The sequence below is a fragment of the Chrysemys picta genome, chromosome 1 (genome assembly GCF_011386835.1).
Source record: "Chrysemys picta bellii isolate R12L10 chromosome 1, ASM1138683v2, whole genome shotgun sequence".
NCBI lineage: Eukaryota > Metazoa > Chordata > Testudines > Emydidae > Chrysemys > Chrysemys picta.
Window position 1 is genome coordinate 332,492,031 of NC_088791.1, and position 16,051 is coordinate 332,508,081.

The 16,051-nt window shown below is 44.2% G+C and overlaps 2 protein-coding genes across 4 annotated transcripts in view; one reads left to right on the forward strand and one right to left on the reverse strand.

Annotated features, from left to right (window-relative positions):
- Positions 1-4,365, forward strand: part of ME3 (malic enzyme 3) — a 189,458-nt gene extending 185,093 nt beyond the window's left edge. For both annotated transcript variants that reach the window (XM_005287523.5, XM_005287525.5), the window contains one exon: positions 1,276-4,365. In XM_005287523.5, coding sequence (XP_005287580.2) covers positions 1,276-1,437 — 162 coding nt within the window. In that variant the 3' untranslated portion in view covers positions 1,438-4,365. The remainder of the gene's footprint in view (positions 1-1,275) is intronic.
- Positions 1-16,051, reverse strand: part of CCDC81 (coiled-coil domain containing 81) — a 47,974-nt gene that overhangs the window by 8,574 nt on the left and 23,349 nt on the right. The window contains exons 11-15 of one of the 2 annotated variants that reach the window (XM_065581690.1): positions 15,328-15,497; positions 12,867-12,945; positions 11,713-11,939; positions 10,912-11,037; positions 6,640-6,782 (exon numbers count right to left, since the gene is read on the reverse strand). In XM_065581690.1, the coding sequence (XP_065437762.1) occupies positions 6,641-6,782; positions 10,912-11,037; positions 11,713-11,939; positions 12,867-12,945; positions 15,328-15,497 (744 nt within the window). In that variant the 3' untranslated portion in view covers position 6,640. Of the gene's footprint in view, positions 1-2,908; positions 6,783-10,911; positions 11,038-11,712; positions 11,940-12,866; positions 12,946-15,327; positions 15,498-16,051 lie in introns of those variants that run through there. The other variant, XM_024107503.3, reaches the window with a different exon arrangement.

Genomic DNA, 16,051 nt, shown 5'->3' on the forward strand with positions numbered 1-16,051 from the left:
ATTGCAGGGTACCAGCATGAACATTTCTTTGAGATCTCTCAGGCAGATTCAAGGAACATCCCTGTGTACATAAACAAACCTCTCTACAAACCCCCACTCTCCCGCCTAACTCTACAGAGGAATGAAGAGCAGCTAACAACTCTACCTCTCCTTGTTGTGCCACTACCTCTTCTAGGATGAGTAAACTAATGAAAAGTCAATAGCTGTGGCCTGTTACATTGGGGGACATCATGGTACTGGGAAATACATTTACACACTTACCCAAGGTTCCTTCCCCTGCATTGGGCTCACTGATGCTCAACTGCTGGCACTGACTTGACTGTGGTGGAGTCTCAAACAGGTCCTGGCTCACGACATAGCTGGAACCCCGATTGCATGTCCCCCAGTCTCCTTCACTCCTCCTCGCTGTGCATGCCATGAGTCTGTGTCTTAGGCTCTTCAGAGGTATCCATGGGATACTGATGGGGTTTTCACCAAGTACGGCATGTAGCTCTTTGGAAAAGCAGCAGGTCTGCGGCTCGGTGTTGGATCGATTGTTGGCCTCCCTGGCCTTCTGATAGGCCTGCCGCATTTCCTTCACTTTCTCGCGGCTCTGCTGCTGATCCCTGTCATACCCCTTCTCTTGCGTCCTCTGCGTAAGCTGCTCGTAGCTGTCCACATTTCTATGGCTTGTCCGTAGCTATGTCTGCACAGGCTCTTCTCCCTGCAGGCTCAGGAGATCCAAGATCTCCCATCGACTTCTGGCCAGAGCGAGTCTGGAGCATGTAGCCCGCCTGGTCACCCAGGCAGTTGCACACAACAGTGGAGAACTGCTAGGTGTGTTTGCTAAACTGGACAATCAGAAAATGGCATTTCAAAAATTTGCAGGGTTTTATGGGGGTGGGGGAGGGAGAGAGAGAGAGAGGGGCCTTTCAGTCTCTGTGACCTCTGGGCAGTGGAGTTCACAACTGTGACCACAGCAGTCAGTGTCAGGCATTGTGGGACGGCTGCTGGAGGACTGCTAGAGCCGATATAGATAATGCAGTATCTACACTTGCACTGTGTCAACTTCAGTACATCAACTCTGCCTCAACACTGCTCAGGGAGGTGGGGTTACCATGTCTCCATAATGGGGCTCTATCGGTGTGAGACAAATTAAAGTGTAGATACAGGCACAACTACGTCAACGCAGGATGGCTTACGTCAACCGAACTTCATAGTGTAGACCAGGTCTTGGGGAGAAATAGCAGTAGAGATTGAGCTATTCATTATTGTTTTGGTTTTTTTTCTTTGCAGATTGTTGACTACGCCTACAAACATAATCTGGCTTCCTGGTACCCAGAACCAGAAGACAAGGAAGCCTTTGTCAAAGCCCTCATCTATAGCACTGAATATGAGTCATTTGCTATCGATAACTACAGGTGGCCACAAGCAGCCATGCACATTCAGGATGTATAATTTTTTTAAAACTCTGATCCTTAATACTCCCTAGTTGTTACCATCATTGCCGATCTTCAGGCTTGCAAAACTGTATTGTATCTGGAAACAAGCACTTTCTTACTTGCAGCTGCCTTTTTACTTTGTAAGTACCTGACTAGGGAACAGGCCAGAGCCAACATGTGCAGTGACAGAGACATATATGTCTAAAGGCTTACCCCAAGAAGTCCTGCACCGTAGTTTCCACCTTCCTTCAAAGCACTCCTGTGACCTTGCATAAACAGTATTCTCTTCTAAACAAATTGTCTCACTTCTGTATCAAAAGAATGAATTGTAAAGTAGCAAATCACACAGGAAACATAGCTCCCAAGGAACTGGCTTGGGTGCTCTCTTCTACAAAGCGATGGTGGTAGAGGCCAAAACTGTCATTGACGTTTCATTTCTTTGATACACAGAGTGCCGCAGTGATTTTTTTATTTTTATTAGTAATCAAAAAGAATTGCAATCAAAGGCACTGTGGCATCACTACTGTTTTGGCGCTCTAGTCTCCTTTTAGTGACACTAGCAGAAATCAGAAGGCGCTGCACTGGAGCCAATGGAGTTTGCTGTAAGTTTAGGAAGACCTTTCAAAAATCTTCCACGTTGAGTGTCTAATATCCTGGGACCAACGTGGGTACAACAACACTGCATATGTCCCTTAACAATCAGTTTGAATGTATTAGTGAGGAGTATCCTTTCCCTATTGATTCCTCTAAAAGGGAATAATATCAGCCCAACCTGAAGATGTGTTTAAAGAGATGATAACTTGAAGTTCCAAGTTTGTCCTTTGCAGTGTTGTTGTAGCCATGTTGGTCCAAGGATACTGGAGAGCCAAGGTGCGTAAGGTAATATTTTGTATTGGACCAACTTCTGTGGTGAAAGAGACAAGCTTTTGAGCTACACAGAGCTCCTCTTCAGGTCTGGAAAAGGTACTCAGAGTGTCACAGCTAAATACAAGATAGGGCATATGGCTGGTTTCATGGTGCATTTGTCCAAAAATTCTTCCTCATTTTTGGTCCTATGACTGAGAGATGTTAATGGGGCCACTTCACCTTGAATGGTTTCTTAAAATATGTGTTAACTACTTACGTTAAACAATCTGTTCCAACTTGTATTTAGCTGTGACACTCTGCTTTCCCATACCTGAAGAACGGCTCTATGTAGTTCAAAAGCTTGTCTCTTTCACCAACAGACATTGGTCCAATAATATATTACTTCACCGACCTTGTGTAAGTTTGTTCTGTTTATTTAAAGCCTTATTCTATTGGTTCATATCATCAAATGTCTGTAACCTATATAATGACAATCAAGATCCTACACTCCACAGATTTAAGAGTATTTGATTTTCCTAACACATTCTCCTTACCTGGCTCCAATATGGCCAAGAAAGGTCTCAGGGAATAGTAAGAGGGTCTTTTTTTACTTAACATAAAATAGCACCCAAAGCATCATATCCAATAAATCAAGTTTATGTTTCTGCTGCTGGGTTAAATACAGGCTTTAACCATACAAGTCTTGCCTCATCAAATCTGACTGCCAATGCAAAGGGATGGACATCTGTTTATTTTCAGACTAGCACACAAAAAAGGAAAACAGAATCTGATCTATTTTAAAATGTTATTAATTGATGCATAAACAAAAAGTCTTAGATCATGGTTGGCTGAAAACAAGACTCATCACATAATGAAATTCAGCATGACCGTATCAAAAGTCAGCAATGCTGCCATGTGCAACGCTGATGAACCAGTTAGATCACATCTGATGCCTCCCCATTAATATCACAGCAGTCAAATAGTTTTCTCTGAACTGCTGCAACCAGTTCAGCAATGTAAATGTTTGTTTCCTGATTAGCTAAGACCTCTAACTTCTTTTCCCAATTAAAATATCAGTTAAAATGAAAACTGGCAACATATCTGATATGTAAAGCCAAAATTGAGAGCTTTCTAGTTGCTTTAAGGTCCCAGTCACGCAAGGCTTTACATACAGACTTAACTTTACACACTGAGTAGTCCCACTCACATCAATGGGATCAATTACTCACAGTGGGTTCAGTTAAGTGTGTGTGTAAGTCTTTGCAGGATCAGGGCCTAAACCATTCGGACTGTCTGACTCTACATTGAGTCCATTGACTTCATGTTTCAGCAAGCAGTGAGCTTTACTGTGCTTCTCAGGGTTTAACCTTAGGTTCTCCTCAGTCAGTATTTGGCTCAATAAAAGCTTTACTTTCAGCTCCAGTGATGGGCATGCACCAGAATCCGAGCTGATCACCCCCAAATTTTGGAGGAAAACATTCAGCATCCCACCGGGACAGAGGGTGGAGGTTGTAGCTGTCGCTAAACAAGAGTCGGTATCTGAACTGAAATCACTAATGATTTTTCTCCCTTACTTCAAGCTATTTGCATACCTTGCATGAGTGCCTACAATCTGTGAGGAGCATTCAGAACACCCCAGGTGGCATGCTCCCACCCCACTCTGCTCATGAGCTAACATAAACCACATTTTGAATTCAGTCAGTGACTAAAGCAGCAGGAGAAGAAAGCACTCCCAAAACAATGCACACTTCCAGCCCAAAACACCTTCTGGAGTTTGGCATTGTCTTTATTCTCCCCTCCAGTCATCAGGTGCTATAATAACAGGTTAATCTCAATAGTCTTCTGCTTTCCCATGTACAGGTCCAATGGAACCCTTTCATTGTTACTTTGTCCGTAAAACTGTGTTAAACTGCCTCAGTAATTCTTAGTGTTATTTTATGAAGACCTCAGACAAGCTAAATGTGCTGGCCATTTTATTAGAGAGCATTAAACAGCTCCTGTAAGTGATTGTACATGCAGTGCTTTTGTAATGCAATGACAGATTGCTGTACTGTGTATGTTTCATTTGTATAATCAATTAAAGCTTACTTAAAAAGTGCAACACCATCCCTTCTTTTAAAAACCATGTATGCCAAATGGTTTCTGAAGGGTATTTTAAATTCATTGCATATGCCGTACTAGACATGTGTCAGTGAGAGCCAGGCATGCAGACTACACCTGAAAATGGAAGCTAATGCAGTGTTGCCTGTCCTCTTGGGTACCAATCCAGCAAAGCAGGTGAGGGTTCCCATTAATGTCAATGGGACTGCTCATGTGTTCAAGTTCTTTGCTTAGTCAGGACTGAACCTGTGCATTAGGGGCAGAGTGCTGTTGGAGCGCCCGCCTTTCAGACAGCAAGCCATGAGCCTCACAACGTCTCACTGTATAGAAAAATCAATTCCAAAACAGAACACGCCAGCCACTTCTCCACCTGTGGAGCGCATGAGAGAAACACGTGACAGATGGGTAGTCACAGCGGTTAATGCACTCCTGCATAGTGCTCGGTGATGAGCACGGGCTAAGAACCTGTCTAGACCAGAACAATTGTGACCATTATGTATCCCATGGCACCTTACGGATGTTAGTCCTGCAGCCCTGCTCACATACATGCCTCACTACAGCTTCAACTGGATAGGATACTCTCAGTGCTTGTCCTAGCCTGCTATGCAGCACTGCTATTCACTGTCCAAGAGCCCCTGCAGCCCCAAAGGAGGCCTGCATTGGGTCTCTCTTATTTACCTCACCGGGCTGTTGGAGGCCTTAGTTAACTGATTGCACAGATTGCTAAAGTGAGTTAGTTGAGGTAGGGACAATGTCTTCCCAAAGCATTTCTGCGGCATCTAGTACAATGAGGGCTTGTGTAGGACTGCTGGGAACTACTGCAGTATAACTATTCAATAATAATACAGTTCCAGTGTACAGAAACAATCTCTGTCCCTGCTCATGTTGGGGATCTGTCTGTTCAGACAGTAGAATGGTGTAGCTGGTGATGTCCTTCGGGGGGGGGGGGGGGGGCCTACAGCTGTCAGTAACAGACCAGCTATTGCACCCTACCAAGGGAAGGAGAAGAAGAGCTAGAAGTAAGGCCCCCAATGCTATAGCCCTTGCAAAACGCCTGATGAGCTCAACAAGCTTTGCAGGAATACTGCAGGATCAGGCTTTAAAATCTCAAGGGCTTTAGCAATAGTGAGAGAGAGCACTGCTGCGCTCTGGAGTGCGAGTCAGGGCACGCATTTGGACAATTTGTATTCTCTTGGGTTCTGTAGCAAATTGGCAGTATTGGTTGATCTCTCGCCTAATTAGCACATTTCTCTCCTTGCTTCCATGGCTGTGATCCAGCTCTTGGCCAGTCTCCACTAACGCACAGCATCTCAGCCTTTAAACACGTCCGATTCCAATTCAGCATTTCCAGCTGGACAAGTGCCTGAAGAGCCGAGGACTCCGTTGCAGAGCTTGCATTCAAAATGAGACTTAGGAGTTTAGGATTTTCTAAAAGGCTTGCGTGAGCTAGTATTTCAGCAGAGCGCCCACAGGGCTCTTCACACCCAAGCACCACACTGTAGCACATAGAAGGGGTGAAGGAGTTCATCTGGAAATACTTATTCCACTTAGTACCCCCAATATTTGTGGGACAGCAGGCAGGATCTGTAACAGAACTTCCTTTCAGAATGCCTCTTGCTATCAGACTCCACAGCAGAGATTAATGTTTACTGGCATCAACGGTCAATGATTAGGTGAATTGAATGGCTTGAAAAGCACCAGTCTATATGACAGCCCTGGTGAGTGAAATTGTGGACAGCCAAATAGACGACACCATGGACAGTGGCAGTGCAAGCTGCCTTACCTTCAAGGCCTGCTCTCGGATCAGGAGGTACAACCACTTGGTGTGAGATTAGGTCAGTCTCCATGCTGATTCAGTTCTTCATCTCTGCTGAGATTGCTAAGAAGGGTGTTAAATAATGGTAGCTGTCCCCTAGATACTGGACCAAGGACACCAACTCCTTTCCTACAGGGCACTAAATGGTGATCAGAGGAGTAGAAATTGCTGATCACTCAATGACAACTTGACAGGGTAACAATCTCCTGCTTCCCACGCTGTCTTCTTTCTGCCCCTCCAGATCTTACCATCAGTTCAGCTAACCTACAGATCTGGTACCAAAGCAAGGAAATTACTCCTTTGGAACTTTGTTTAATTCAACATAATTCTCATAAAAACCTAAGTCCAAAAGCAACAATCTTTAGAGCAATTTTCATTGAGCTGTGAGACATAGCTCACCACATTCGGGGGGGAAAAAATCCGCACGAAGAAAACAAAAATAGGGTGAAAACTTGCTTCAAACCATTAACCGGGATCCTGGAATGTATCTAGACTCTGACCACACATTGGATTCCCCGCAGTTGGTCGTGCGCCTCTTACACTGGAAACAGCGTCGGTACCTCTCGCACTGATCAAGTAGCATGAGCTTGTCCCCGGCACTAAAGGTAAAGAGAAATGTGTTAAATGTTATTGACTAAGGGAAAACAGAGAAATAAGCTGCACCCATTCAGCCTCATCCCCACTGCAGTCAATGGGAATTATACCTGCTAATGCCAGAGTTAGAACTGGCTTTGTGTCTGGGTCACGGATCACACAGAGCCCTCCTGTACAATACAACTGGAGGGTAAAGTTTGCAGCTATCCATATAGGGGCTGAGAAAGGCAGGATCTGGGCCCTTCAACGGAAGTAAGCCAGTGCAGAAGGCATCAATGCAGTACACAGCTGACTGCTGCCAGTCTGGTTGCTTGGGAGGTGGCATGAGAGAAAGACCAGACTAAGCTGGACTTTGGAGCCCACCTGTTGGTAAATCTAGAGAGCCCTTTAGACGCAATCCACCTCTGTCTTAATGTATAGGGCGCTCTAGAAGTGCCCCTCTGTGTGTGAGCGGTGTCTGATCAGCTGTTCTGATACAAGGCTCCCAACGCACAAGGCAGAGCAGAGTGGTTCTGGCCCACAAGAGGTGGCCACAGAAGACCCACTAACTCAAAGGCACCTCTAAGGCCATCTATACATCATCTATGGCAAACAACAAAACACCTAATGTACTTAGTTTTTGTTGGTCTTTTTCAAATGAAGATTGCTGGCTCCTGTCAGTGAGTCCTTCAAACAGACCTGGTAAACAAAGGGATCCCTCTATGCACTAGCCACACAGCAGGAGGTATCACCCTCTCTGTACTGCATTAGAAGGCTAGCAATTATTATATGTAGAGATATACCTATCTCATAGAACTGGAAGGGACCCTGAAAGGTCATTGCGTCCAGCCCCCTGCCTTCACTAGCAGGACCAAGTACTGATTTTGCCCCAGATCCCTAAGTGACCCCCTCAAGGGCTGAACTCACAACGCTAGATTTAGCAGGCCAATGCTCAAACCACTGAGCTATCCTTCCCCCCTTCTGACATGTCCAGCCATGTCCAGCCATGTCAGAGATCTGACTGGCTATGTGATGCTAAAGTGCTTTATAACTTGGCATTAAGACATTCCACCTGAGCTGTGGTAATGGAGCACTAAAACACAATTTGAAGTGCCTAGATATGCCTGTTATTAGGCTCTTTACACTATTATTCATTTTTCAGAAATCTTTTTAAATCCACCTTGTTTGGCATTTTATGCAGCAAAGAGTCCCACCTCTGGAAAACCAGAGTAGACAGGTGAGAAGATAGGAAGGGAACCTGTGTATATCAAAGTGCCTAGATATCCCACTAGGATTTTAACCTTAAGCAGGCTTGGACAGATGTTACTGAAGGAGTAATCCGAAGACAATAGGTTTAGCACAGGTAACATTGAGGGCATAAGCTGACAACTTTAGCAAAGCTTTTGATACCGTCTCCCACAGTATTCTTGCCGCCAAGTTAAAGAAGTATGGGCTGGATGAATGGACTGTAAGGTGGATAGAAAGCTGGCTAGATCGTCAGGCTCAACAGGTAGTGATCAATGGCTCCATGTCTAGTTGGCAGCCGGTTTCAAGCGGAGTGCCCCAAGGGTCGGTCCTGGGGCCAGTTTTGTTTAATATCTTTATTAATGATCTGGAGGATGGTGTGGACTGCACTCTCAGCAAGTTTGCAGATGACACTAAACTAGGAGGCGTGGTAGATACACTAGAGGGTAGGGATCGGATACAGAGGGACCTAGCCAAATTAGAGGATTGGGCCAAAAAAAACCTGATGAGGTTCAACAAGGACAAGTGCAGAGTCCTGCACTTAGGACGGAAGAATCCCATGCACTGCTACAGACTAGGGACCAAATGGCTAGGTAGCAGTTCTGCAGAAAAGGACCTAGGGGTCACAGTGGACGAGAAGCTGGATATGAGTCAACAGTGTGCTCTTGTTGCCAAGAAGGCTAACGGCATTTTGGGCTGTATAAGTAGGGGCATTGCCAGCAGATCGAGGAACGTGATCGTTCCCCTTTATTTGACATTGGTGAGGCCTCATCTGGAATACTGTGTCCAGTTTTGGGCCCCACACTACAAGAAGGATGTGGAAAAATTGGAAAGAGTCCAACGGAGGGCAACAAAAATGATTAGGGGTCTGGAGCACATGACTTATGAGGAGAGGCTGAGGGAACTGGGATTGTTTAGTCTCCAGAAGAGAAGAATGAGGGGGGATTTGATAGCAGCCTTCAACTACCTGAAGGGGGGTTCCAAAGAGGATGGAGCTCGGCTGTTCTCAGTGGTGGCAGATGACAGAACAAGGAGCAATGGTCTCAAGTTGCAGTGGGGGAGGTCCAGGTTGGATATTAGGAAAAACTATTTCACTAGGAGGGTGGTGAAACACTGGAATGCGTTACCTAGGGAGGTGGTGGAGTCTCCTTCCTTGGAGGTTTTTAAGGCCCGGCTTGACAAAGCCCTGGCTGGGATGATTTAGTTGGGAATTGGTCCTGCTTTGAGCAGGGGGTTGGACTAGATGACCTCTTGAGGTCCCTTCCAACCCTGATATTCTATGATTCTAACATGTATTTTAGGCCTGTGGTTCTCAACCAGTGGTATGCATACCCCTGGGGGTACACAGAGGTCTTCCAGGGGATACAGCAACTCATCTAGATATTTGCCTAGTTTTACAATAGACTACATAAAAAGCACAAGCAAAGTCAGTACAAACTAAAATTTCATACAATTACTTGCTATACTGCTCTATATACTATACCCTGAAATGTAAGTACAATATCTATATTCCAATTGATTTATTTTATAATTATATAATGAGAATGTAAGCAATTTTTCATTAATAGTATGCCGTATGTATTTTTATGTCAGATTTTGTAGCAAGTAGTTTTTAAGTGAGGTGTAACTTGGGGGTAAGACAAATCAGACTCCTGAAAGGAGTACAGTAGTCTGGAAAGGTTGAGAACCACTGTTTTAGGCCATAATTTGACCTGCAGAGCCTTGGTGATGATGCACAGGATGGCAAAGTCCCAGCTTGATTGTCAGAGCCCTCAGTGAGTTTCCAGGGCTGCCCGTTTGAAATAACATCTTTTTACTTGAGCAAGTGTGATCCGTAAATCAGTGAGAAACAGTGTATGTGGAGCCACTTGTATAGGAAAGAATTGCACTTTAAAACTCGATTATTTTGGCTAGCCTTCCACTAACTGTCGTCTCCTGCTTTCTTGCCATCCACCCAAACAAAAAACAGACAGTATAAAATGTCAGTACAAATCCGCAATAAAAATCCTGGAAGTGAAGAATGCTAATCCCGTGATTCTGTTCAAACTGAGTATACTAGCAAACGTTTTCTTGCCCCAAGTCCTATTGGCAGTGACTCTGGGTGGGGGGTGGGGAGTTTTGCCTTCCTCTGCACTTGGGGCACAGGTCACTTGCCAGGATTAACTGGGTATATCTCACTTAATCAAGTCCCTGCCATTGCAGGGGCCTAGGGCCCTGGTGCACCTTGTCCCCTCCTGTTCTCTGCCTATGGCCACATAACAGTTTAGTCTCCTGTGGGCTGTGATACTTTGGTCTGATTTTGGTAGCTGGGTGTAGTGTGCAGGTGCAGAGTGGTGTTACATAAGAACATAAGAACGGCCATACTGGGTCAGACCAAAGGTCCATCTAGCCCAGTATCCTGTCTTCTGACAGTGGCCAATGCCAGGTGCCCCAGAGGGAATGAACAGAACAGGCAATCATCAAGTTATCTCTCCTATCACCCATACCCAGCTTCTGGTGTTGGTGGCCTGTGATAAACAGGAGGTCCAACTAGATGATTTAGTGACCCCCCTCTGGCCTTAAACTCTATGACTGGGTGCCTATTTGTATCTCTAGGCACCTGAATACCTTTAGAAATCTGGTCCTTACATCCATTAGCTTGGAGATCATGGTGGACTCAAATTTCTTACGTGGTCCAGCTACTACAGTGGGACAAAGGCCTGTACTGCGTTAATATGGTTTTGCTTCTAACCCATTCAAGCACAAAGCAGTACTGAGATCAGTTAGGGGGTTGCCACTTCCCCATGCACTGAAGGCAAAGCACTGCAGTGGGTATGACTGGCGAAAAGATGGGCTCTGTAGCAAAGTGGCAAAAATGGAGAAAAAGGAAGACGGGAAAGGGGAAATCCCCTCAGTGTTTGGGAATCTTACCGCTCAAATAGCTTCTCTTCAACTTCCCTTAGCCTTTTCATTCCAGCGCTTTTTTGCCAGTCGTCCTGCACTGCTAAATTCATCTGGAATATTTTCTCAAACTGCGCTCCTCTGTCTGCAATCCACCTGAAACATTATTAAAAATGTCTCTCCTATGATTCATGGATGAATCTACCTCCCACTCCCCCGCTTTCTCAGTTTGTCCCTGGGTTTCTTTAACCACAGCCCCAGCGTGGTGGGCTGTCTAACATGACTCCCCCTCCCTGCCAGCCACAGAGCTGCTGGAGGCTGTGACAAAGTTAATGACTTTCACGTGGACCGAGAGCACTACCTGAGCCAGAAACCCTGTGGTGCTTAGAAACCCCACATAGCCTTGTGCAGATCTGGCTGCTCTTGGCAGAGCCTATGAAGGCCACCAGCTCAGCTGAGAAGATTAACTACAAATTCAGGCGCTGGTCTGAAATGTTCAGCCAGAAATGGGCCCAATCCACAAAGTTCAGCTCTGACTGAGTTAATCCCAGCAGAAGGCTCCAAGTCTCTCCACTTAGATCTGATCCAGCAAAGCACTTAAGCACAGGCTTAATTGTAAGCATGTGAATAGTTCTCACTGAAGACAGTAGGACTACACATATGCTTAACTTTAAGCCTGTGCCTAAATGCTTTGCTAGACTGGGGCCTTAAAGAGGAGAAAATGCACCCTCTTGCCCTACCCCAGAGCTCTGTGAGGCAATTTCATTACTGCTGTTGAATTTTCTCAAGGCTTCATTGGAAATGGTGTACTGGACTGAGCTGCAGGCTTACTCTCTCTTGGCTCTCTGCAGCATGTCAGTTTCTCTCCTCTGCTCCACCAACTGATTGAGGATAGCTGTCCTCTTCCGCTGGGCTGTGGCGTGCAGCTGGTGCTTGTAGAACTCCTGGGCTCGCTGCCTTTTTTCCGCAAGCTTCTCATTGGTCATATCACTCTTCCCAAAGATGAGATCTGCTGAGTCAGGCTCACAGACCGGCAACTGTATCGGCTTCAACTTTATCTGTATTAGGTTGATATGAAGATTTTACTCATGCATGGCTCTGAAAACTTTGAATGACAGAAGGTAGGGATGGGAAAAGACCTATTAAATCAGCTAATCCACTTTCTCAATTCTGGATTTAAATGCCACACCCAATGAGGATTCTACCACTTCCCTTGATTATTTTATAGTTCAGTCAGGAAGCATTTTTTATTGATATTCAAGTCCATGTTTTTCCTTTTTAAATATCACCTTATAGAGGAGGCAGCATGATGTAGTGGATGAGGCACTGGACTGGAAATCAGAACACCCTAGGTTCTATTCCCAGCTATGCCACTGACCTGTTCTGTGACCTTGGGCAAATCCCTTCACCTCTCTGTGACGCTGTTTCCCCTCCTGCCCTTTGTGTGTTTGTCCCTTTAGTCTGTAAGATTTTCAGGGCAGGGACTGAATGCTACCTAAGCTCTTGGAATCTAGTGGCAATTTCATTCAAAATTTCTCAAAACATTCCATGATGACTTTGTATAGCTCTACTCAATCCAAACAGATACTTCTAGATAACTAGTCTGAGGGGGGACGGGCTATTTCTCAGCCAGCAATAGAAACATTGTAAACTGCGCCTCATTTTAGGTGCTAAATGGACTCACCATCTTAACAGCTTTAAAATACTGGCTATAGTGATAATTCTTAAAACTTCGGAAGATCTTATTATGGCTTAGATCATTATAGAGTTTTTTAATATGTCACTTCAGATATGGTGTATTTCCACCCTTCTCCACAACTTTCTGAGAAACATTCCAGTTTTTAAAGACACATCACTTAGCCACATAATAGGTAAGAAAGTTATTAAACACAGGATTTTTTTTTTTATTTTAAAAACTTTGTCACTATCAGGTCAGTGGACCTGGCCTGGTGAGGAACACATAATTATTAATCACAAGTTTTTACCTGTGTATCCAAGGCCCTCTTATAGCACTGCATTTCTTCCATCTTGCCCTTCAGGTATTTAGCTCTTTGGGCAGCTAGCCTAGAAATAAAAATACAAAAGAGTCACAAGAGTTTTACTGAGATGATATTTCCAAGAAATAAGTGTGCAGGATTCATCCAGGCATGCCCTGTGAACTACAGATCTGCCAATAGTACATCTGAGTCCATAACACTTAGCTACTGGTTATAGCCCATGATTCTCTCTCTTACCAAGATGGCTCTGCTCCCTCAAAAATGATTATAACAATAATTATTAATAATGATGACTTCCATGATAGAGTAAGACAACTTATGACACTGAGCTTGAGCTGTGTGCATCACCCTGGGTTACATGCGATAATATAGCAACAAATCACTGGCCACGTCAGATTATTAGGATTGTCACTATGCTGCTGCATACTTCGGTAGCTTGGAATTTCCTAAATTCAGCAGGAATTGAACTGAGACCTCCTCGTGCTCCAAAAACACAGTCAGCCCCTACAATCTGATCCAAAGAAAGCCTCCATTGGCTATTAGCAGTATAGGGCCTAAGACACACAACATAAATGAGCTGATTCCATCTGGCAGGGGGCAATGATATGCATACAGTGAACCCTAGCCAGCTAGTTTGTTAAATCATTGTCCTTATGTTTGAAGAAAAAAAAAACAGTTCACAAGTGTCTGAACCTCTAGAATTTCCTACCATAAGAGTAAAATTCATCTGTGTAGGAGACAGAGCATTCTCAGGGCCAGTCCGAGACCATGGGATGAACTCCCCTAGGAACCAAGAACCATCACAAACCACCCCCTACCTTCCACTTCAAATGCAAGGAGCACTTCTTCCACCTGCCTTCTCTAACACAAACACAGAGTAGCATGTAGGTAAACAACACACAACCCAAAACTGAACCCAGACCAAATCAAGAAGTTACACTGCACATATAATCATGTCATTTAATACATGACTGGAAGGCGCTTCGATACTACGGCAATAAGAATCTCCATAGAAGCGAACGCTATATAGAATAGGAAGGTGAGGTGATAACGTTTTATTGTAGAGAACGCTGATTGGAGTAATTCTATAACGGAATGAAATGGCTGCTACCCATTGCCCTGATTGGTTCAAAGTGCCTGCTTGTAAATGAAATGCAGGGCAGACACACAAAACCAGAGTTGATTCCTCATGGTTACAATGTCCTCGTTCACCATTTCACATATTTTTCTTTTCAAATCCCATACAGTGGTTCAGCTTGAATTTTAGCTCTGGCTACAAAAACCTTTGGCTCAAATCAACATGGAAGCTAGTGCCACGTTATTAGCCTCTCTCTCCACACCCATGCGCATAAATTCTGCCTAAATTGCTTGTAGGGATATTGCATTACACTCACAGCACTCAAACGTTGTTAAATCTACATCTTAACTACTCTCTGAACCAGATTCTGATTTCAGTTACATTAGTGTAAAACCAGAAGTGTCTCCATTGACTTCAATGGATTTACATCAGCATAAGCGTAATCAGAATCTCGATCCTTATGTTTATTTGTGAGCCTAATATTACTTTCTTCTACCTTAGCAATGACACTGAATAAGACACATAAAAACAGTCCTTACCCCCAAGAAGACCCTTTTCTACCATACAAGAGTAATCCAAGTCACTCTGAACTCAACAATCCTGATCTTTGTGCCATTTCATATAAGGCAGCAGTGGCTTCCCCTCATTCCCCATACTAACTGTATAGGAGTGAACTGGTGAATGTAGATTTTTAAGGATATTTATGGGATGGTTTGTTGTTGTATTTCAATATGTATCTCTTTGACCTGTGCTGTAGAACTGACCTGTAACATCAGGTGCTTAGACACCAGTAGGTGTGTGGAATGATTCGATAGGTTAGACTGGATAGAGACACAATAGAAATATTGTAAAATCATATTTCTGATCACACTCTCAAGGGGGTTCCAATCCAGCATTCAAACCAGAACAGGACAAGGGGTAGGTAACATTTTTCGTGCATATACTTCTTTCATTGACACATGCCTTTTTCAGGGCACCAAAGCTATTCATGAAATTCAGGTCGAATTCAGTGAACAGTTTCAGCTGGACAAAAAAAATGGAAAAGAAAAATCTGAAATGTTGGAATGGTTCGTTTCCAAATGTCATTTCAAATCGACATTTAAAACATTCCGTTTCAGCCCGAACACAACTTTTTTTGTTTTTTGTTTTGGCGAGAAAAAATGAAAAATTCAGTTTCAGTTTGACACTAAGTGGTTTGGCAACAGAACCAAAAAATCAATTTTTCACTCAGCTCTAAACAAAACTGGCTTTACTACCATTGCCTTTGGGTCCTAACTCTAGTGCCAAGGCCAAGAGACGTGTAGAACGGACCCACTCCCACCAGCACCACATCCAGCTCCTACCCTAGGCAGAGACAACAGGCAGACTCACTCTTCTGCAAGCTGCACTTGTTCCAGCCGATCCATCAGCTCTTTGTCCTGCTTTAGTTTTGCTTCCTTCTCCTTCTTCTCCTCCATTTGCTTCAACAAGTCTTGTGAATACTCCTCTTGCTTGATGTAGGGGGGAGGGCTGGGCGGCCGTTTAACAAAAACAAATGATTTCTGCAAGGAAAGAAACATGTTTCATATCTGATGGGAGAAACAAGATAGAAGACAATACCATGAAAACATGGCATCGCTTCCTTAAATACGAACACTGCGGAATCATTTCAGGCAGAGATGCATTTGGAGTATCCAGAAAGGAGACAATCCCATCAGAACCAGGGGAATCGCCCCAAAATTCCCCTTAGGTTGGTGGCAAAATGTTGACAAAGGTCTCACTAATGCCCCCAAGTAGCCCCACCACTATCACTATTGTTATTACTGTGCTCCAGTTACTCTGTGCTAGATAATGTTCACTTACATCGCAGGGAAGAATAATTCCTTCCATTACAGGAATTACTGGTGACGTCCTGTGGCCTGTGTTAGGCAGGTCAGACTAAATGATGACAAAATCTGAGCATCACTGTTAATGCATTAATAGTCTCCCTTGCTGAAAGCTCTCACACTGAAAGGGTTTGTCTATTAATGCCTTGGGTGACCCAGTTTCTGATGTTTCTTTCCATGTTATATATGCTAATGGAAAGTCAATACACAGCTTGGGCAGAAAAGTTACC